The sequence below is a fragment of the Perna viridis genome, chromosome 4, assembly GCF_037379345.1.
Source record: "Perna viridis isolate PV_CMFRI_1.1 ecotype Kerala chromosome 4, ASM3737934v1, whole genome shotgun sequence".
NCBI classification, from domain to species: domain Eukaryota; kingdom Metazoa; phylum Mollusca; class Bivalvia; order Mytilida; family Mytilidae; genus Perna; species Perna viridis.
Window position 1 is genome coordinate 15644345 of NC_142448.1, and position 22320 is coordinate 15666664.

Below are 22320 nucleotides of genomic sequence, written 5' to 3' on the forward strand. Positions count from 1 at the left end.
TTTGCAAATCTGACAATGTCATCAAACTTTCCCTTCACCATTACCTTTTTTTTTTTTTTTCGAAAAAAGTAAATTAACGATTGCAAACCAATTCAAATGGCTAGTTTGTCACCCCTTGTCTGGTCCTTATCTTTTTAGGTAAAATCTAGAGAAATCCTCTCGAGACTGAAAAACAATGGGACTTCACTATGGACGTCTCCTGACCTAATTGCAAATGTGCTTCATTTCTAAGTTATGTGAGATTTATTCAAAGTTTCAAAGCAGAAAGTCGATAAATTATGGAAATAATTATGAGAAATATTAAAATAAATGTTAAGAAATCTGGTCCACGACTTTGCTCATTTGTCTTTCGGTCTTTTACATGATCAGCTCCTACTTGTTTACCATGCCACCAAAAAAAGATTTGTTCCTCCAACAGGACAGAAAACGTTTTTATTTGTAAACAAATAAAGGTCAGACACGTCTTATAATGTTATGGACAATGACAACAACAAGCAATTTGACTCGCACAAAAGCTTAATGACAAACAGCAGTCGGAGCGTAAGCTGTGTATCTGCAAGGAAAACAATACCATGATGGAGGGATGTGTTATTTTCAAAACGAGTAGTATGAATTAAAATACATTGACAGTTAATGGACACTGAAAAGTACTCAAAATGGAGAAAAAACAAAAAACAAGACTGAAATTAAAATTTAATATAGACAAGTTCAAAAATCAGTAACAACTGGACAACCCACATAATCTGTAGCATAGTTGACATTAGAGGCAATAGAACTTGGAATCTGAGAATTTCACAAATCTTAGTCATTTTATTCAATATGTGACAAGTTTGCCTTTCTGGAATTTTGTTAATTTGTTTTGTTCCATTTAATAACAAGACATCATGAATTTTATATTATTTATCCTGCCATTACAAATGAAAATACAACTTTTTGCAAATGTAGAATTATCACATGATGGAAATCATGCAAGTTGTCAACTTTTGGTTCTGAAAAATACACCAACATTATATTTCATCAGTTTTCAGATGATTAACAAAAGTCACATGACAGATGAAGTAGCAGCACAGCTTCTTAAAACATTTCAGACCAAAAGTTTAATGAAATCTAAAATTTGAGTTCTCATCTTCTGTATATTTAAAGGTATACTTTACATCTCAACAGTACACATAATAACATGGAAAAATTCTGATCAAACTAAGTCAACAATACTGTCAGATTAAGAACAAACAACCTAAGAGACCTATACTGAAAAGCAAAATAAGTGACTGGTGATCATTGCCACCTTGGCATGTCCATTATTTTATATCCTTTATATGGCCCATATTTTTTTTAAGAAGGGGCCCTAAGCCCACAGCCAAAAATATTTTTCAAAATTTATACTGGAAGTGATGTTATATACCAGGATGAACTTTTCCATAAACTTCAAGGTCAATTTATGCACATTGGTAAAACCCAATCAAGGTCATAACTTACTTGTCTTGTGAGTTAGGGCATAGGTCTTAGGTATGTGAATTTATCTACAGGAGGCCATGTGATGCATACAGCTGTAATGATACACCTACCTAACGATACAATATGTATCGTGATACAAGGGTGAAAATACATAACAGTGTGTTGTTCTATATATTTTCGTCAATTTGAAATTAAAAATATTCAACAGATTTTTTGCACAGTAATTTCGTTAATTATTTGAAAAAAAAAGTTATATTTTTTACCTGTATCATATCATATCAAAACCTTGGTCAAATGTATCATATTGTATCATGACCAAAAATATTGTGATACATCAGTATCGTGATGAATCGTTTCATCTTTCTGACACAGTATAATGATTATCATTTTACCTTGACCTCTGTTCATGATCAATGTATTTTTTGTTTCTTTTTCTTTCATTGTAATTTCTTACTACCGATTTTAACGTGCATGTGCTGCTGATGAATTGGGACAAGGGAGACACACTGAGTATGTTTTAGTGTATTAAAACTTCTTTACACTAGATCTCATAACAATAGAAGTGCTTCTCTGGGTTAATCCTTTATCAATTATGGTAGTGATCACGATAAGTAAGATCAGATGGTCTTGATGTTTACTTCATTAGTTACCAGTACTTGTAGTTAAATTTGTTGATTCATCTTTGAGAATTGGCCTATCAGCAGATTAGATAGCATTTGGTGGCCATCTTATTTGATAAAAGTAAATGTGGATAGTGGATCTTCCATACACCATTTCTGCAAAGTCAATGATTTTTCATGTAGTTGATAAAATTGTGAAATATTCAGAGTCAAGGGATGCAAAGTGATGGCATACATTCACCTAGACCTGTGGTTTTGCTGAGCTAAAATAAGTTCCTATGATAGGTCTTAGAGAAGAGTCTTTTAGTCAGAGGGTAGATAATTTGACATAAATGATTTCATTGCTTAAAAACCAAGGTTGAATATGTTGTGTTGCCTTCCTACGTCACCAGTGGGTAGATTTGTACATATTTTCTCACTTTTATACATTTTATTAGATAGCACCATCCAATCAAATTGTTGCTTATGGAAACTGAACTCTGCCAGGAGAGGATCTCAGATTTCAGGTTCGGGAGTATATAGAAGTAAAAGCCAACTGAAGAAAGGCTTGAAAATTGGGGGGATGAGAGATCAGAGAACAATCAAAATTTTTCCAATTTTAGGCGGGATATGCTGGGCATGAAAACCTGCATTCAATTTTGTAAATACGTTTTTAAAGTAATGACTGCATCAGTGGTTTACAAGAAGTTCAAATTTAACAGCACATCCAAGTTAAAATAAACAAAAATAAATTACTATGAATAAAAAAAAAATACAATTTTGACCATTATCAGAGGTCCAGGTAAAATTATGATCATTATGGTATATAAATATTACACAATGCAACAATGAATCATAAGACTGCTTAGAGTTACATTTTTGGTCCTAAGACAATATCTGACAAAAAAATCAGATACATTAATTTCATCTAGGATGTTTCCATCATCAACTTTCAGTATGTTCACGGCTAAAAAGGCAACGAAAGGTCAATTTCGTTCTTTGAAATCCAAATAGAAAATTGTACATTTACATCTACAATGAAATCAAATGTATGAGAACTAGAAATATGTATGAATCAACCAACAAGTGATATAAGAAGGCAAGGCAGTGTAATGAATCAAGGATTTCTGACAATGATAAATGACATGCATCTCAAAAACAGCCTCAAAGTTTTAGAACAAGTTATATGATTGCACATTTTTTTTCTAAGAGTTTGTAGTTGTTGATTGCCTTTGGCTTTCTAATAAGGGTTTTAGTGGTCAAGTGGTAGAGTGATTATCTTGATGGCAGAGTAAGTTGGTTCCTTGGTTGGGTTACTGAGTCTTAAAAACGAAATTAATGGAACATTATGTGATATCCTGCCACATTATGGCAAAATTCCCTAACTTGAAAACTAAATTTAGCTGAAAATTGTACTCAACCTGAATTTCATGGTACCAAACAACTGCAAAGTTTCAAAAAATTTCATTTATCCTTTCATAAGTTTTCATCTGGAAACCATCAGAGGATGGACAGAACTTTTCGGAGGGTATTAAATAATACCTTGCTACTTTGTGTTATTAGCGGAATTCCCTGATTTCAAATCTTCATTTTACCTTTACAATTCTCTTTTTATACTGTATATTTACTTCCAATTTTGCCAATTTCCACTTTGTTGACCTCGTAAAATCATCCCTGGGTATAAAAAGGGGAATGGCAAAATGTTCAAAATGGCCTAACTTGAAATCTACATTTTGGAATTTGCTGAAAATTGAATTTAATCAGTATTTTATGGTGCTAGACAACTGCTGAAAGTTTTAAAACAAATTCAGGTCCGTTCTCAAGTAATCATATGGAAACCCTCGGGGGACAGACGGATGGACACAAAATGTTTTGGAGGGTATCACAAAAATCCTCACCACAACCACTTAACACTGAGAACTGGTTAGATTAATGTTTTAATGTGTCTGACAAGTGATGAGCTGAAGCTAAATAAAAGTCATTCAGCATGTCTAATACATAACATTAGTTTTTTTCCCTTATTCTGAAATGCATAAGTATCGACTGACTTTCTAAACATTTCACTGGAAGCCAAGTTATCATCTGAAAACCACCAAGGCAAGGACAAATACTGGTAAATTATAAAGAGTTTATCAAATTGTCCCTTGTAGATATGTGTGTCAGAGAATTAAATGATAAAGTGTCACTAACCATGATACTTAAACAGCACATGTACAAGCTTCAGATTTTGCCTAAAATATCAAATTTTGCCATAATCATTCAAATTCAATGCAAGGCACAACATTTTATTAATATGAAAAAATATTTTAAGGAACATATATCCTGTATTTCAAAAAGATTTTTCTGTTTAAAACCTGATTAAAATGACTGTAAAATATGTAAAACCTTAAATAACAAAAAATATTGGTAAAAATCTTGGCATAAAAATATCCAATGAGACATCAATACCAGACTAGTATAATTGTACAAACAGATTTACAAAACAATCATCTATTACAACCTATGCTGTATCCCTGATCTAGAAAAAATCTAGCACCTTGTATATACAGGTGTTAATAAAATGGTCTGTAATATAGAGTAATTTGGTAACCAGTCCCTATACTCCAAACTAATTAGGTAGTATTAATAAGTATGAGGTAATACTGAAATATCAAAATGCAGAAATATTAAAATCACAAACTGTTAACAAGTCAAGTTTGGTTGATAGAGAGCAGAAAATACACAAAGGTAAAACTATTATTTCCCTTGAATAGCCAACTCCTCCAAGACAAACTGGAACTTTTTCCTGGCTAGTTCAACATCCTCTGTTGAAACATCAGTATGTAAAACAAATCTGAGAAGTTTATCACTATATATAACTGTCCTGACAACTACATCTCCACCTAAAACTCTTCTCTCTTCATCTGTAACCTGAGGAATTATAAGTGTAGAAAAGATTAAGTTCTAATGTTACTACATTCTTCTTTGTCTTTAGGTTAAAAAGACTATGCAACAAAGATACAATGAAATGCCATCAAAATACAAATTGTTTTCCAATCAACTCCATGCAAAATGTTTTTGAAAAAGGAAATAATTTCTCTACCTACCTACCCTATTATTTTTCATACTGGTAGCAGGAAACAAGACTATTATTTTTTTGTGGAAGTGTGGCCAGCCAATTGTTTGTCCATCAACAGGGATTATCACTGTTTCTTATGAAAATGTCATTTATTTAGTTTTACACTTTTTAGATGATTAAATCTCCAAAGAAACGATAAAATGCATACATTTATTTTCTTATATTACAATCCAGAATCAAACACTCTTTTTGCCGAGACGCTAGTTGGTAGAAAAATGTATTATAGTTGCATGCAATAGATGCCCATACCACATGGCCCATACATGTTGGTCGTAAAGGACAATTGATTTTTGAAGTCACAAGTCATCACTACGAAGTAAGTGGCAAAGGGACTATGCAAAACCCAACAAAAATATGAGGATAATCATTCAAGTTTTAATGTTAATAAAAATGACTGAACTTTTCTGTTAGTTCTTTTTTGACTAGTGGTAAGTAGTGACGTCCTGATAAATTGAACAACTGCTTACACTTTTTCAAAACTACTCACTGAGTTATTTTTGGAATGTGCTGTCTATTGTTTGTCAATTGTTGATTGGTTAAAAAGAATCCACTATTTTAACAATAGGCTGATGTCACAACAATGGTTTAAATGGACAAATATACTCATAACTTACCACAACTTTGATTGAAGAAGTCTTAATTAAGTGTACATATTCATTAAATTTTGACTTAAATTAACAAGAAATATGTAGGCAATGGCTCACTAGATACCCCCAGCAGTTGCCTTTTTTTTCAATCGTGATATACGGAAAAAATAACGGTCCTTTGTATACAGGAAGTTGTCGTTGAATTTTTCTGAAAATAGATCCCACCATATGGCATAATACTGAAGGAATGTGTTAAAACTTCAACCATTGTTATGAGTAGTTGTGAATTTACAGGTATATCAATTGCATATTAATAGATTAAAGAAATAGCAATGAAAAGATTATATAAAATGCTGTTCCAGAATGTTATGGTTTGTTTATTTAAAGTACTTCTTAATTTTCATACCTGTAGTAACCTATCATGCAGAATTGGAGATGTTATGTCATCTGTAAGTGTACTGATAAATACGATATTAGTATGAACACCTTCAAGATCTATGTTGACCAGACCTTTGTTGTTTTCCATTATACCTGAAATTAAATAAAATCAATTAATTTATATCAAATGTCCAGATTAACTGGAAGTTCTTTCATTTAAAGTCTGTTCGACAAACTGTTGTAATTGTATAATTTTATCTGATAGAAATCATTTTAAATATTAAAAAAAAATGGCTATAAATTTCTGTTTATTATTGAAGCAAAATTACAGTAAGTATATATCACAGATTATACAGTGCATACAGCCAAAATACTTCACTCAATAAAGAAAAAACCAAACATTTGATTTTCTTTAGAGGTTAATTGACAGTATTGTAGTAGTTATCTCCCTTTAAAGATAAACGACACACTAACAATTTATCATATATTCTTGTCATGCAGAGACAGTGAATTTAATGCTAAAATTTGAAAAGAATTTATCTCCTCAAGTACTTTGAATAAGAAAGTTTCACTGCAAAAAAAAATACTGAAAACTAATATTTTCTTTTCTTAATTGCTTCAAGTTTCGTGCATAAATAAAGTTCTAAAATATTAGATTTGAATAATATCTTAGAATATTGGATTTTTTCACCCTACTGCAATAAATGATAGTTGTGCACTTGTGAAATGGACGTAAAACTCTGATACATAAAAAGACAATATAGAATTCAAAAGTAGTCAAGCGTCAAGAATATTTTATATTTGTACCTTGAGATAAATACTTGGCATGGTCATGGTCTAGATACATCTTAGGGTATACATAATCTAAAGCATATATAGCAGCGGCAGCCAGAACACCTCCCTGTCGGATTCCACCTCCAAATGCTTTCCTCATTCTTCTTGCCCTAAATTATTTATGTAACTCCTGAAGATTCTTCAGTGCTACAGATGTGTTATTAGCTTTACTTCAAATAGTAAAGTATAGGCAGTAAAGTTGTTGAATAGATAGACAGTACTTAATATCAAAATGTACTTTTAAGATTAAGGTAAAGTACGTAACTGTGATAGTTTACTTATCACATGCTTGTCTGAGCAATTTAAATATGAAGAAAAAAAAACATGATCTATTTCATACATTATTTTCTGTGGTTAGTTGTCCAATTAACTTGTTCTCTAAAGAATATCCCATTCTGCAAACATACATCATATTTGCAAATGTGCAAGCATGTGTAACATTCTACTTACTCATCAATAAATTCTTCTGTTCCTGCAATAATAGACCCAACTGGTGCTGATAATCCCTACAAATACAAAATGTGGTACAGTAAAACCTAACCATGTGTGAATAAACTGGTAACCAGTCTAAACTATACAGTTACTGAAGACCATAAATTAAGTTGAAACTTGATACTGTGCAAACTGTACATCTGACTAAACAGGACACTCAGTCCAAAAGGAGTTCTGTTCAAGTGCCAATCTATATAAAATTCAGATACTGCAAATGGTAGTGATTCATGGTGTAGAAAAACCCACAGAACAAATGATGCTTTTCCAGTCTATATATACTACATGTTTAAATAACAAGAATCATTTCCACACTAAATTCAAACAAATGGAACCAAATCAAGAATGAAACTCTTGCAAAGTGTAAATATCACATACAATCTATATACATTTTATCTAAAAGCACAACAACCAAATGAAAAACTAAGAGTGGTTATGTGATCAGTAACTTTTTCTGAACAAGAAATAAAACTGAATTTGGGGAGTTTTTGACATGCATGTATCACCTTTTGTCTGGTTTTTAGAAAGGCTGCTACTTTAAAAACTGGTTTCATTTTAATGTAATTGTGTAACCATATACCGGTGCTCATGGATTTATCAATTAGCAATTCTGGTACCCATACATCTCATATAGGATAACGACATGTCTTTGTTATATTTTTATTTGGTGTATTGATATTGGTATTACAACTAATGCCACTTTCAATATTGGGATCTTTATTAGGATAGTCTTTACTCTTTAAAATCATGGTTATTTGTGAAGCTTTGAAAATTTCCTTAATGAGTTGATTCAGATAATCAGTGAGCTAGTTTTCTGAAATATAAATACTACCCTAGTTTACCTTAGAGAAGCACATATTCACTGAGTCAGTATATTGGACTATTTCATTTGGTTCTACATTTAGAGCTGTAGCTGCATTAAGTACTCTGGCCCCATCTAAATGGACCTGGAGTCCAACATCCTTAGCAATACTATAGACCTACAAATATCAATAAAATGTAAATATATATATATATATTAATGACATTTTTAGATCAATTTGAAAATGGTCAACACTTGTAATAATGTGTATTAGTTAAGATTGTTCAAAATACATAAAAACAGAGTGAATATACACAAAGTGTATATGAAGAGATTTGGTAACTTATATGGGCAGTTAAGGTGTTACTTGTATGGATAGTTCAGGTATTACCTGTATGAGTAGTTCAGGTATTATTTGTATGAGTAGTTCAAGTGTTACCTGTATGGATAGTTCAGATGTTACATGTACTTGTATGAATAGTTCAAGTATTACCTGTATGAGTAGTTCAGGTGTTATTTGTATGAGTAGTTCAAGTGTTACCTGTATGAATAGTTCAGGTGTTACTTGTATGGATATTTCAGGTGTTACCTGTATGTACAGTTCAGGAGTAACCTGTATGGATAGTTCAGGTGTTACCTATATGTGTACTTCAGGTGTTACTTGTAAGGGTAGTTCAGGTGTTACCTGTATGGGTAGTTTCTTTGTTTGGGTTTATTTGAGGTTCTATTAAATCACTTTAGACAGCCAGTATTTCTTGAGTGTCTGTACACATTTCTATTTTACAGAATATTATGGTCTGTAAAACAGCTAAAACATACTACAGCTGTAATCAAAAGGATAAAGATACTTCAGTGTATAAAAGAACAATTTCTCTTTAATATACCTCGTTCATAAATGAAAGTGGTACAACTTTTCCTCCACAAAAGTTATGTGTGTTCTCTAAACAAATCAACCTTGTGAATGGGAAGTGTGGATCATTTATCTGTCGAATCCTCTGTTTCATATTGTTTATATCAAAGGTACCATCTGGGTTGTTTTCTATCAATGATGCAAGGACTCCTGCTATCTAAAATGATAGTAAGGGAAAAAAGAAAATAAATAAATACTTGTACATGTAATATTAACACATAGCTTCTTAATTTATATGGTTAGGGAATTTCTCAGATTCAGTCAAATAAAAAAAAGAAAAACTTTCATTGTAAAAGAAAAGATCAAATAATAAACAGCAAAAAAAAAACCAAAAAAAACAAAAAGAAAACAAAAGAAAAGAAGTTGTAACTACTGGTACTGCAATAAACCATAAACTGTCTCTATTCTTAGTATCCTGGTAATTACAATGCTTCCAAAATGGTGATTATACATCACATGATATTAGATTATTTAATATTTTTTCAACGATATGGAGTTTCTTGTGCTCATCTCGTTGAGCAGCTTCACCGCAAGATGAGATGAGCATGAGAAACTCCCATGAGTTGAAAAAATATTAAATAATCTGTTTATTGCTGTTTTGCTGAAGTGTAAGGTATTAGTTTTCTTTTATTTTCAGTTTTCCTAACCTTAGTATGTAAGTTTCATAAGCGCTGCAAAGTTTCCTTTCGGGACTATTTTCGGCGGAGTGCTATGTGACAGAGTAATCAAGGGAACCAAGGTTCTGGTGGTAATCAAAAGAATGTAATCCAGGGACAAAGACCAGACATGGAAAACAGACATACACAACATAGAAAATAAAGTAACTAAAACAATACATACAAAGTAACAAAAGCAAATGAGCAACTCGGACTCCAGTGAAAACCAGGAGCATGGACCAGGTGCACCGGTAGTGTAAACATACTCTGCTTTTCTAGAAACACCGGCCGAGTTGCTCATAAAAAGTTTAGTCTGGGGTAGTTGAAAGAGGAAAGGAAAACCATGACATGTTTAACAAATCAGTTTTCATGGTGCAGATGGATACACCGTAAGGATCCACGAGTTCATGATGACGACTATAAAACTTCTGTAGTGATGACTTCAATTTTGTAGCAACATAACCCTGTTCTAGAAGTCACATTTGTTGTGCAGCTATACGATAATTTTTATTCTCACTCGACTGGTGTGATATTGATAATTATTGTAAAGCAAATTCAAAGGGATTTTAAACAAAACAGCAATAATGTGAATTAACTCATTCTTAAATATTTGATCAATTCAAACTACAATTGTACATGTACAATACTGAACAACCAGTCCAAGTCTGTACTCACAGATGCTATTCCCCCTTGCTCATGGACAAATATATGACTCCGGCTACCAAGAATAGCTTCTTCTCCTCTCCTAGGACAATGAACACAAACTGAAAGATTGAGTGCATGGATCCAGTTTTTTTTATTATAAGAAAGCAATGTAGAGAGTAATAACGGAAAAATACTAAAGAAGGCTATTGGTCATAACATTACTGGAAGATCAATCATATTTCTCTATGTTCCTTAACACAGTTTGTGATTCTGTTTTATTGCTTGTCAAGATTTCTTCCTTTTCTCAGCAAAGATATTTTCTTTCATCAACTTTTATTTTGTTATTTACCTGTTAGTGAGTGAATATGCAATTTTCTTTATTTAACTGGTCTTTTTTAATTCAAAAAATTAATTAGTAAATACTTGATAAGAGATTTTCCATAGTTCCTGTGGGGACAAACATTGCTTTCTCTTTTCCAAATAACTTAGCACAACGTTCCTGCAATGCTGAAAATAAAGCAAAATCAATAAAAGTATACAAGTTGTGGTCTAACAAAATCTTGTACCATAAATTAATGCTGTTTTCTTTTTTGTTGCTATTGCTATCACAATTTTGACAAACATATACAGTAACTGCTTAACATTTATATATTATTAGGGCTGGCAGCAATTAGCCGAATTACCAGTAAACCATTCGAAGGACCAATGGTAGTACAAAAAACATACATGTACCAGTTAAAAATACAGTTTTTTATGCATGATATGTGTGTATTCAATATCAATCTTAATTTAACATTTTAGCTTGTCATTATACTTATATAATTGCTACTCATATCTTTAGCTATGATAAGATATGGTTATTATAAAATTACATACAATAATAATATAGGGTTTGATGACTTAGTAAGTGCTCTTAGTATATACTTGTAGGCTTGGATTTTTTAAAAGCAAAATTTTTATGCTTAGAACAATAAATCGGAAAGAAATGTATTTTAACTATCTATAATCTAATTTTTGCCTGACAATTCTCTAGATATACCATTTATGGTTGGATCTTCCCCATAAACATCATCACCAACATCAGCTTCAGACATAGCTTTTCTCATGGCAGCTGATGGTCGTGTTACTGTGTCACTTCTCAGGTCTACAACATATTGTTGATCATTTACAACAGGCTGTGGAGATGTTTGGTATAGTCTTTGAAAGATGAAAGACAATTTGTTGTAGCATGGGAACATGTGCTTTACTCTTGGGATTTTCATGATCTGAAAACATAATAACCTTTTGATAACTCACTAGCCCTTCAAAAGTGTTTCTTTTTAAACTTAATACAATATCAAACTATCATCTATTTCAAACAGTTGACTTACATAAAAACTGAGACAATATGTGTGTGTGTGTGTGTGTGTGTGTGTGTGTGTGTGTGTGTGTGTGTGTGTGTGTGTGTATATATCTATATATACATCTAAATATTATCTATATATACATCTATATTTTAAACCATATAAAGTGATGCCACTAGCATAGAGAATGAATAAAATATGGCATATGTTTATTTATATAAGAAAAAAGGGTGTAGAATCCCATGATAGTTTTATCTCTTTGATATAGGAAAAGTAAACTACTAAGAGTAAGACTGCATTGCATATCTAGAAACTTGTTTGTTTGTTTGTTGGGGTTTAACGTCCGAGCAGCAATATTTCAGCTATATTCAGACAATGAAGATGAAATTGATGACAAAATGAACATGAAATGATGATGAAATGAAAAAGGGATGGGACACAAGGACAATTGGGTCGACAAATTTTGATTGCCACTGGAAATAGGGAGAGGTGGGTAGGGTCGGGCAATTTAGCTTCCTGTGGCGGAGCCCTATGGTTCCTACTCCGGGAGAATACCACAGTAGGGTTCTTTAATGTGCTAGGAACGTGGCATCTTTCCCAACACTGTGCACCACTATAGTTTGTGGTCAGGTTTTCCGTATTATAGCCTGACAACCCCAGCATGTAACACGCCAGGGGTACCCCATTCCACCACCTGGGGCACACATCCCAGTTGCTCTGTGGTCAGAGCGCCCTAGCCCCCGGCTAGAATTCTGAGCACTATTTAGTCCCCTTTTACGACAAGCTTAGCGCTGCTGCAGGCCTATTCTTTTAACACCCGGACCTGCACGGGGCGCATATCTAGAAACTGAAAAAGAAATAAGTTTCTATAAATGAACGATACACTAATCCATAACTTCAAAAGATAAGTGTAATGTTAAGTAGAGACCATGGTGTCTTTCAATTTTCATGACATAATTAAATAAATCAAGGCACTTAAAAAAAATAAATCAACAACCACCTGTCACCGCAGAAATTCGTCTGCACTGAGTTATTTCCCTTTCTTGTCAGGCCGTTGATAACGTAACAATTTTTCTGATTGGATTAAACTTTACAATTTGTCCAATCATACAACAGATTGCAAAAAGATTTCTGAAGAGAATCAATAAACAGACCACTCCATCAAAATGTGATTTTGACGTTAAATTTGACAACGCAGACTATTTCAAGGAAGAAAGGCACAATGTTTTCGCGTTCAAAAGGATCATGGATACCTTCGCTACTGTCAAAACCGAAGAATCCTCATTCTTTGGATCATTTGAAGTAAGATTTGTGTCCTGTCAAAACCCACCATATACCAAGGCCATGTCACAACCTCCCCTTTATCGACTTCAGTTTTTCTTGTGACTTTTGTCATAGATCTATAACACTCTTTAAGAGACAAGAATCAAGTAATGACTAGATATTGCCATTTTGTGTGAAAGTTTGTTCTTCTCTTTGATTGCAAATATCAGTCGTGCAGGACTTCATAAGGATTCTGTAGACCTGATCCTTTAGAGAACATTTAATAGGTGCTGCAATTATAACCAAGAGATCTACACTACTTTGGGTACAATCCTTGCATGTTTCCAAGTTTCTAGGCATGCACCCTAGTTCAGGGGGTTAACTGACTTACCTGAATACCAGCCTGAAATATCTGACATTCCTCCTCCAAGGCTCCATATTTGTCCATAAGCTTGGTGACCATGTGAGAAACCCTCATAAATTAAAACAGCTGTAATTCTCGCTGTCAGTTGAAAGGTCTACAGGACTTATATTAATTGTTGACTTGTACACACATGTGTACTCGGTGTTTAGCTTTTGCAGAGACCTATAATGAAGGAGTTGAGAAACTTGTTACATGCAATTAGCCAGTTTATCAATAAAATTATTACGCAGCTAAGAACGAGATTCCCTGACCTTTCCACTTAAATTTCTTTTTCTCCGTTTCATGAAATGATCTGAAATTGATTGCAGCAGACAACCAGAAAACATAAAAATGGGAAACTGAAGATTTTATTCAATTATCTTTAATTAGTGATGATTTTTTCCACTTTTTAGTGGAATTCTGCTATTTCAAATCTGGGTTATACTATTATATATTTTTTTCTGTATTTACTGCGGATTTTGCCAATTTCTGCTTTGTTTGTAGACCTTGTTAAATGATCCCTGTTTAATAACTAAAATGTTGTGATAGGTTAATGTGAAAAGTATTATTTAATTTTGATTTTTTTTTCATTTTTGTAAAAATCAGGTACATTTTTATGTAACTTGTTTTCAGTACTTATTTTTTGTTTGTCTTGGTAGAAAGAAAAATGTGATATGAACATGAAGCTAAGATATCATAGAATGGGAAATTGAAGGTTTTATTTGAATATTTGCAATACTTTTTTGAGTTAATTATTTAAAGGCAGGTTGTCATTGTCGGTAAAGTAAGTATGAGATCTTGTTTCCTGCCATATGTTTATTTGAAATTTCAGTTAGTTGCAAATCTCTTTAATAACAGGTCTATGGCCTTAGGTATTGAGGAAGCAAATTACAATCTGTCCTGTTAAATAAAAATACTATAGTCTTATGAAATGTGCCCTTTAAACCCAGAAAGTACATTAGCTTAGTTTGATTTGACATCCACCCTGGTACTAATTGAATAATTTTTTGATCCTGTATCAAAGTCTAACAAAGTCTGAGTCTCAGTGGTTATACAAGTAGATGTACAAATATATTTATTGAAAAAGTGACTTTGTTGAAGTTTGTTATCTTTGCATGGGTTTAAGAAAGAATTTTGAAGTGGTTCATACCAATATCTTTACTTTAAAAAATCTTACATGTCTTTCACATTACATGTATTTACATTACAATGTATTCTGATACTCATTAATTGTTAAGGTTAAAAGAATTGTTTTATTTGAGTATATAGTACAACAAATGTAGTTCTTAAGAAATAGAGTACATTTGTTCATGTATATTTGATTTTATATTTACCTTTTGAATATTGTGATGCTTTATGTTTTTTAGATACTTATATGGATTGTTATGCAAAAACCAGACTATCACAGAACATAACAGAGGTTTGCTTGTAGAGACTTTAAGATCCATATCAGAAATACTGATCTGGGGAGATCAAAATGATAGCAGTGTATTCGAGTAAGTGAGTGATAAAATTTAAACCCCCCTCCCCCCAAAGTATCTTACATACTTTTTTTTGCTTTTATAAGCTTGCATATAATTTTTTTTTAAAATACTTAGTTAAGGGTTTTCAGTTGTTGGTTAGATCATTGGATACATTGTATAAACAGAATAGTTGTTTATATCCCATTATCTAATCAACAATCCAAATGGTTTTTATATTTTAATTCAGAAACACCAGAAAACAAAAATAAAATAACAAGGAATTGTTTTTAAGTTTCTAATATTGTTAGCGACGTCTTGCACTCGTAATTTCAGTACTTTACATTCACATGTGATTTGCATAATTATATATTTGCTGAATGGTGTCATGTTTACTGTCATAACTTTGTAATTCTATCTTCATACAAGATAAAAATGTACCTCTTAAATACCATACACATTTGTTCTATTTGTGTTTTTGCTTGTATGAGAACAGGAAGTTTATCTTAAAAGATGAAATGATCATTTATCATTTAATAATTTTGAGAGTAACTTATGGAACGGAAACATTACCCACACTTCCTGGTAACTAGTTTGTTTTGATCACCTGGGTTTATCTCATATCGCATTCGTACAATTTCAGATGTTGAAAGCGAGCCAAAATGAGTTGCTTAGAATATTTGATGATTAGCGACTTTAAAGACCTCAGTCTTTGATTTAATATGAAATCAACATTTTCTTAAAACAGATCAATACTGTCAATGTCATGAATCGATAGCACCATTAGTGCTTTACATGCATGCTTTTAGTGTATTGGGATATCATTGAAACAGCTCCATAATTAGGGGACATGGTTAAGGTATCAAGTTAGGTTATACGAATTAGTTAATGTTGCTTGAGAATGCTGAACTATTCAAAATTTCATAGAAATTGAAATATCTAAAAACATAATTATTTTCTAATACCTCACATAACAGTGACTCAGGTCAGAAATGTGCACAAAAATGTTACCATACTTCAGATTTTATAGAATTTTATTGTGTCAACATAGACTAAGTTCTGAATTACACTTTAATTACATAAGAGCATTTAATCTTTCTAGAAATGTGTCTTGACAATAGTTACTTACAATTTATGATCAATAAAAGATATCTTCACTCACAAGTAACTTATATGTGTTTATTATTGTGCAGCAGTGCTTGCCTTTAGCAACTAGCCCGAAGCCCGTGGCAATTAAAATGATTTGGGCTAGTGAAATGATGTGTACTTTTCTTGTTTCTGGCTAGTTGAATCCTATTCATTCTTCTATTTTTCGGGCCAGTTGTTTAGAATTTTAAAGAAAGGACTGGTACAGGGTTTTTATTCTAAAAATAAGCAATCTTCGTTAATTATATTGTATTGATATTATTGATAACAGTTTCTTATTATGACTGTAGTTTATTCTTATGTTTGTCTTATAGCTTTTTCTTGGAGAAGAATATGCTTTCATTTTTCCTGAGATATTTACAACAGAGAGCAGGAAGATACATTTGTGTGCAGTTGCTACAAACACTCAACATACTTTTTGAAAATATTAGTAATGAAACATCCCTTTGTAAGTTTATTTAAGTTCTACAACAGTGGATATTGAAACTTTTAGTTTATTTTTTTACTTGATTTAAAATGTGTGTTTTAAATTGTAAAATTTGATAATACATTTTTCTCCCGTTGCAATTATAATGTGAACAAGATCATGTACATATGTACATGCATTTTTATATTGTCTTTTTGTCCCACAAAGGATGTAGAGGATATTTGTGGGTACATCCAGTTGGTACATGTATACAGATTTTTTCATTCAAGTTATTTTTTGTTATATAATTATCATTATCAATTTCAGATTACCTTTTGTCAAACAACCACATAAATTCTATCATAGTCCACAAGTTTGACTTCTCTGATGAGGAGGTTAGTAGTAGTAACTTCTTTACTGTTGTCTTAGGGTTACTAAATAATTCATCATGATATACATGTACTGTGAAAGTTTGTTGTTCATGGGGTATCGTTTTCGTGGTTTTCATGGATTTGGTAAAGTGAAGATAGAATACACATTTGTTAAGATAATTAAATATGGATATTTTAATTATGGTGCATATTGTTTTAACCATGGTGGACATTATTTTAACCAAGGTGCTGTGCCATGATACAACAAGTATTGGAGAACCTGGTAAACCACGAAATTTGGTTCCTAATGAAAAAGAAATTTCTCATACCCATACATTTGTAAGATAGAGAGTTGTTAAACCAATAAGTTAAAGAATCTATGAACTCACATATTTTCCTAAACCACAGAATTTGGATACCCACAAATAAAAGTAATTTCATGGTACAGTTCTGAAATTGAAGATTTATAAGAACTGAATATGTGTGCTGAGATCAATTAAAATTCTGACAGCAGATTCTGAGTAAAACTGTCATTTTTTTACAAGTGAATTCGCTAAAAAAACATACAATATACCTCTGTCAGTGCTGTCAAGACATTATTTATGATAACTCTGGAATACTTGGAGGGATTTTTCAAATATATCACAGAATGTATGTTTTAATTGATTGACTTGCTACTTCTTTTATTACTTGAATTGTTTCAGAGTTAAATTTGGAGACATCATTCATATGTAGCTGTTTATTATTTAAATACAAAAAAAAAATGTTAACGTAAAAAAAAGCAGTGTAGACTTCCTAGTTTTGTATTATTGTTACTCTGTATGCATGATTTTAGTTACTCTATGTTCTTTGTTGTGCATGTCTGTTTTCCATGTCTGGTCTTTGTCCCTAGATTGCATTCTTTTGATTACCGCTATAACCTTGGTTCCCTTGATTACTCGTCCATGTCTGGTCTTTGTCCCTAGATTACATTCTTTTGATTACCCCTATAACCTTGGTTCCCTTGATTACTCTTTGATTACCACTATAACCTTGGTTCCCTTGATTACTCGTCCATGTCTGGTCTTTGTCCCTAGATTACATTCTTTTGATTACCGCTGTAACCTTGGTTCCCTTGATTACTCGTCCATGTCTGGTCTTTGTCCCTAGATTACATTCTTTTGATTACTGCTGTAACCTTGGTTCCCTTGATTACTCTTTGATTACCACTATAACCTTGGTTCCCTTGGTTACTCTTTGATTACCCCTATAACCTTGGTTCCCTTGATTACTCTTTGATTACCGCTATAACCTTGGTTCCCTTGGTTACTCTTTGATTACTGCTATAACCTTGGTTCCCTTGGTTACTCTTTGATTACCGCAATAACCTTGGTTCCCTTGATTACTCTTTGATTACTGCTATAACCTTGGTTCCAATGGTTACTCTTTCTCACCATCATGGTAAATGTTAGATTGTTTTCTCCTTAGACCAGAATGTAAAAGTACAAAAACTATTTTAAGTACAGGAACTTCTTTAGGGTTTATATTTATTATTTCCTGTTTGTCATTTTACATGTATATACATTGTATAACACTAATTATGACAGCTTAGGTCAGATAAAAATAGTGTCTAGGATTCATGTTCATTCATAGATTTTTAATCCATAACCTTGATGTTAAAAAAATTAACTAGTATATTAGTAGTACATGTATTACCGGTTATGAATGTTTGAAAGAAATGTTATGTTCACATGTATAAGTCTTCAAATGAAAAACTGTATGCTAAAAAGAACATATAGTCCATTAGATTGTAAAAAACAGTAGATTCAAACTTGGATGAAACATGCAATTTATGGTCTATTAGCTGTTAATTGGCATTACTTTTTTATCTAACACTAACATAAACAATTGTTTATTCAATGCAATACACCAGGATTGCCTCTCTTTTACCACTATAATTCACTATTTAAATTCTTTCAAAATGGTAATTGTGTATATAGACTTAATTGGCCTTGATGCTAGCAACTCTAAACCTAGAGCTAATGTTTAAAAAACTGATGCATCATGTACATAGGATAAACAATGTTGTAAATCATGTACATAGGATAAACAATGTTGTAAATCATGTACATAGGATAAACAAAGTTCTAAATCGTGTACATAGGATAAACAATGTTGTAAATCATGTACATAGGATAAACAAAGTTCTAAATCGTGTACATAGGATAAACAATGTTGTAAATCATGTACATAGGATAAACAATGTTGTAAATCATGTATGTTGATCTAGGGAATAAAATATTAAATAAAAAACACTATATTATATTTATGCTAAATGATAATATGTATTGGAATTTTTTTCAGGTAATGGCATACTACATCTCGTTCTTAAAGACTTTGTCACTAAAGCTGAACAAACACACTATCCATTTCTTTTACAATGAGGTATAGTAGTCTGTACACAAAAAAGTGTTCATGTGATTCTTATCTTAACATGTTTTATTAATGATATTACTTGATTTTTTAATCAAGCCTTTATGTGAATTTTTTATTAGATTAGTGCATATGCAATTCATTTAAATTTTGATTCATGTGAACTGGTTTTGCTAGTGTAGGTAAAGTTTTGTAGATTATTCCCGAACAATTTAATTATTACATTTTATTAAAAATGTACTAAAAATAGCTAGGATAATCTAAAGGCATGAACAAATAAGGATATGTTTTTGCTTGTAGGAATTATTTTAGTACAAGTCTATTTATAATTACTGTATGCATATTTTATTGTTATATGTAAAGAACTGTAGGAACAGTATTTTTTTTAAAAATTATATCAGGAAGTAAGCTTTGCTTGGACCAGAAGCCACAGCTAAGGAACATAGTACTTTTTACTGAAAATTTTTTAAAAAGATGTACTGTTTGAGGGTTAGGGCCCTGGACTGAAAATTGTATTAATATATTATACATGCATGTTGTGAAGTGGCTCAGATTTAACAGATATTTGTAGGTACATGTATTTCCTTTTTATCTTTTAAATATTGCTATTGTTCACTTATTCCTTGGTAAAAGTTTTCTCTTATAATATATTACTACAATGTATACATTGTAATTAACCATCAAACAGTACAATTGTTGTTAAATTTTCAGTATAAAGTGCTATGTTTCTTAGCAGTGGCTTCTCGTCCAAGCAAAGCTTATTTTCTTATATTAATTCTGAAAAAAATACTCTTTTCAGAAAAATTCTGTTGATTTTTAATTTGTCCAAAATGAATTGTGTTACAGCACACCAATGATTTTGCTCTGTATACAGAGGCCATCAAGTTCTTTAACCACTCTGAATCTATGGTCCGGATAGCAGTGAGGACCATAACTCTCAATGTCTACAAAGGTACATAATACTGGCTAAATTATGGTAAAAACTCATCAAGAGCTGTTTACCTGAAATCTGAATACTTTCAGTGATTTTTAACACCATGAATGTGTAAGATTTTATAAGAATTAAGTTTGTTTCATGTTTTGACACCTATCGAATGTAATGTGACAATGTCATATTTTTCAGCAAGTTATATATATTTTGTTGTTATGAGAATGGTGTCTTATTATTGGGCAGCTTGTGGGTGTTCAAACTTATTATTGGACAGCTTGTGGCTGTTCAAACTTATTATTGGACAGCTCGTGGGTGTTCAAACTTATTATTGGGCAGCTTGTGGGTGTTCAAACTTATTATTGGGCAGATTGTGGGTGTTCAAACTTACTTGTGTATTTATTAGATACGTTAATCTAATACAACTGTTAACAATTGACCTACATTGGTTATAAAGTGGAATGTTTTATTTTTCAGGCAGTGCTTTAGGTGATTATTTATGTTGATTTGAACATAACAATTCTTGTAACACATATGTGTGATTACTGTTAATATTTCTTGATTCATTTCTTAGTTCATTATATTTTTAGCCAGACTATAGCTTGAAACATTTATATCGCAATTTAAATAACAGAATTAAATCATATGTAATTAGTAAAAATGAGTTTTTATTTGATACATGATCATTTGAAATGATATGAATTTCATTTATTTTAAATTATATTGACAAAGTCAATAACTGAATGCGTTAAATTCTTTACTGTCATTGAATGCAATTTTTTCAGTAACATTTTAGTACAATGATTGGCTTTGTATAGTAAAATTTCAATATCATCACAAAAGTGTTAAATGTAAATCCATGTCATTGATTAACTAGTCAGTACATATATTCCACATCCTGATATAATTAGATCATATGCATGTTTTCTATAGGAAAGTGGATAGTAGAATGCTGCATCCTTCTAGGTGTAGTTTCTTAATTTGGGGAATGTTTATATATGTTCCTTCCCTGAGAAATTGTTCACTGCCTCATGTTATAGAAGAATCTATTCACACTGCATAGATTATTTTGTCTTTATAGTTGAAGATAAAGCAATGTTGAGATATATAAGGGACAGAACAGCTGCTCCATACTTCTCTAACTTGGTTTGGTTTATTGGTAACCACATCCTAAATGTTGACCTCTGTGTTAGGCACGATGCTGAGTAAGTATAAGATTCCATTTTGATGTCAGTGATGTAAAACTCCATGTTCTTGCAGTCTTATCAATGTCGTTCTTATTTCTTCAGTGTTTAAGATATTTAGATGGATTTATTGTACCATATAAAATCATCTATATGATTAACACAAGTGAGGGGTATTGGTGATTTCCACTTAATCTACTCTATTACTGAACTTTTATGCAGTGTCCCAGCCAGAAAATTTAAGCAGAATGGCACAAGCATGAAAAAGTACTAGTATACAGTGCTCTATGATATTTTTTATTTTAAGGTTTCCATGGCAAAACTTCAAATGAAAATTATTTTTGCCACAATTAAAGTCCACTTTTCAACAAACAAATCCTTTCAGAAATTCAAGTTTTCTACAAGCCAAAAGGAAAGGGAAACATATTAAACTTTCCCACACCAAAACTTCACTTGGTGATGGAGTGTGGAATCCTAGAACACTATAGATATTTGTAGGATGCTAAACTGGAATCTAAGGGATAAATTTGTTCAATTCATATAAATCAATGATTATCATATTGTATTTTGACTATTTCTTGGTTTAAAAAAGCATTTTATTGTAAGTAGATATATATGCAGTGGTTTGAAGATATTTAGACAGGAATAGTTGTTACTGAAGTCATTATTCATGTTGTGCTCAAAGGCCATGGGGCTATGGTGCTTAATTTTTGCTAGCTGGGACACTGATAGTATAGGAAATACAGCTTATAGAGTTACATGAGACGCTAGCTTAAATAATGCTTTAAATAACTGCTCATCCATAGCTTTTAATTTGGTCAGCAGCCATTAAATTTTTCATACTTTCAAAAGTCTTAAATTGAGGTCACTTTGATACGTATATTATTTTAATGTTAACACACATCACTTATATTTTTTTCTGTAGTCCTTA

General features: G+C 31.7%; 2 protein-coding genes across 5 annotated transcripts in view; one reads left to right on the forward strand and one right to left on the reverse strand.

Moving 5' to 3' along the window:
- Positions 1–676: 676 nt before the first annotated feature.
- LOC148619045 (uncharacterized protein R102.4-like) lies at positions 677–12853 on the reverse strand. The gene is made up of 10 exons (XM_088578571.1): positions 12817–12853; positions 11513–11617; positions 10897–10980; positions 10504–10592; positions 9147–9329; positions 8303–8440; positions 7422–7477; positions 6945–7081; positions 6166–6290; positions 677–4964 (listed from the first exon to the last, which is right to left on the reverse strand). Exons 2-10 carry the CDS (start codon positions 11577–11579, stop codon positions 4791–4793), a joined length of 1053 nt encoding a protein of 350 aa, XP_088434697.1. The 5' UTR covers positions 11580–11617; positions 12817–12853; the 3' UTR covers positions 677–4790.
- A 91-nt stretch (positions 12854–12944) lies between these two features.
- LOC148619046 (protein CLEC16A-like) overlaps positions 12945–22320 on the forward strand; it is a 59790-nt gene continuing 50414 nt past the window's right edge. For 3 of the 4 annotated variants that reach the window (XM_088578572.1, XM_088578573.1, XM_088578574.1), the window contains exons 1-7: positions 12945–13118; positions 14850–14978; positions 16403–16536; positions 16822–16889; positions 19209–19289; positions 20124–20229; positions 21287–21410. In XM_088578572.1, coding sequence (XP_088434698.1) covers positions 13039–13118; positions 14850–14978; positions 16403–16536; positions 16822–16889; positions 19209–19289; positions 20124–20229; positions 21287–21410 — 722 coding nt within the window. In that variant the 5' untranslated portion in view covers positions 12945–13038. Of the gene's footprint in view, positions 13119–14849; positions 14979–16402; positions 16537–16821; positions 16890–19208; positions 19290–20123; positions 20230–20651; positions 20695–21286; positions 21411–22320 lie in introns of those variants that run through there. The other variant, XM_088578575.1, reaches the window with a different exon arrangement.

Coding starts and splice junctions, on each gene's coding strand:
- LOC148619045 (XM_088578571.1), bottom strand. CDS start 11,579: ATGAGAAAAGCTATGTCTGAAGCTGATGTTGGTGATGATGTTTATGGG. Junction 10,981..11,512: donor GGAAGATCCAACCATAAATG/GTATATCTAGAG, acceptor CTTTATTTTCAG/CATTGCAGGAACGTTGTGCT. Junction 4,965..6,165: donor TGCATGATAGGTTACTACAG/GTATGAAAATTA, acceptor ATAATTCCTCAG/GTTACAGATGAAGAGAGAAG.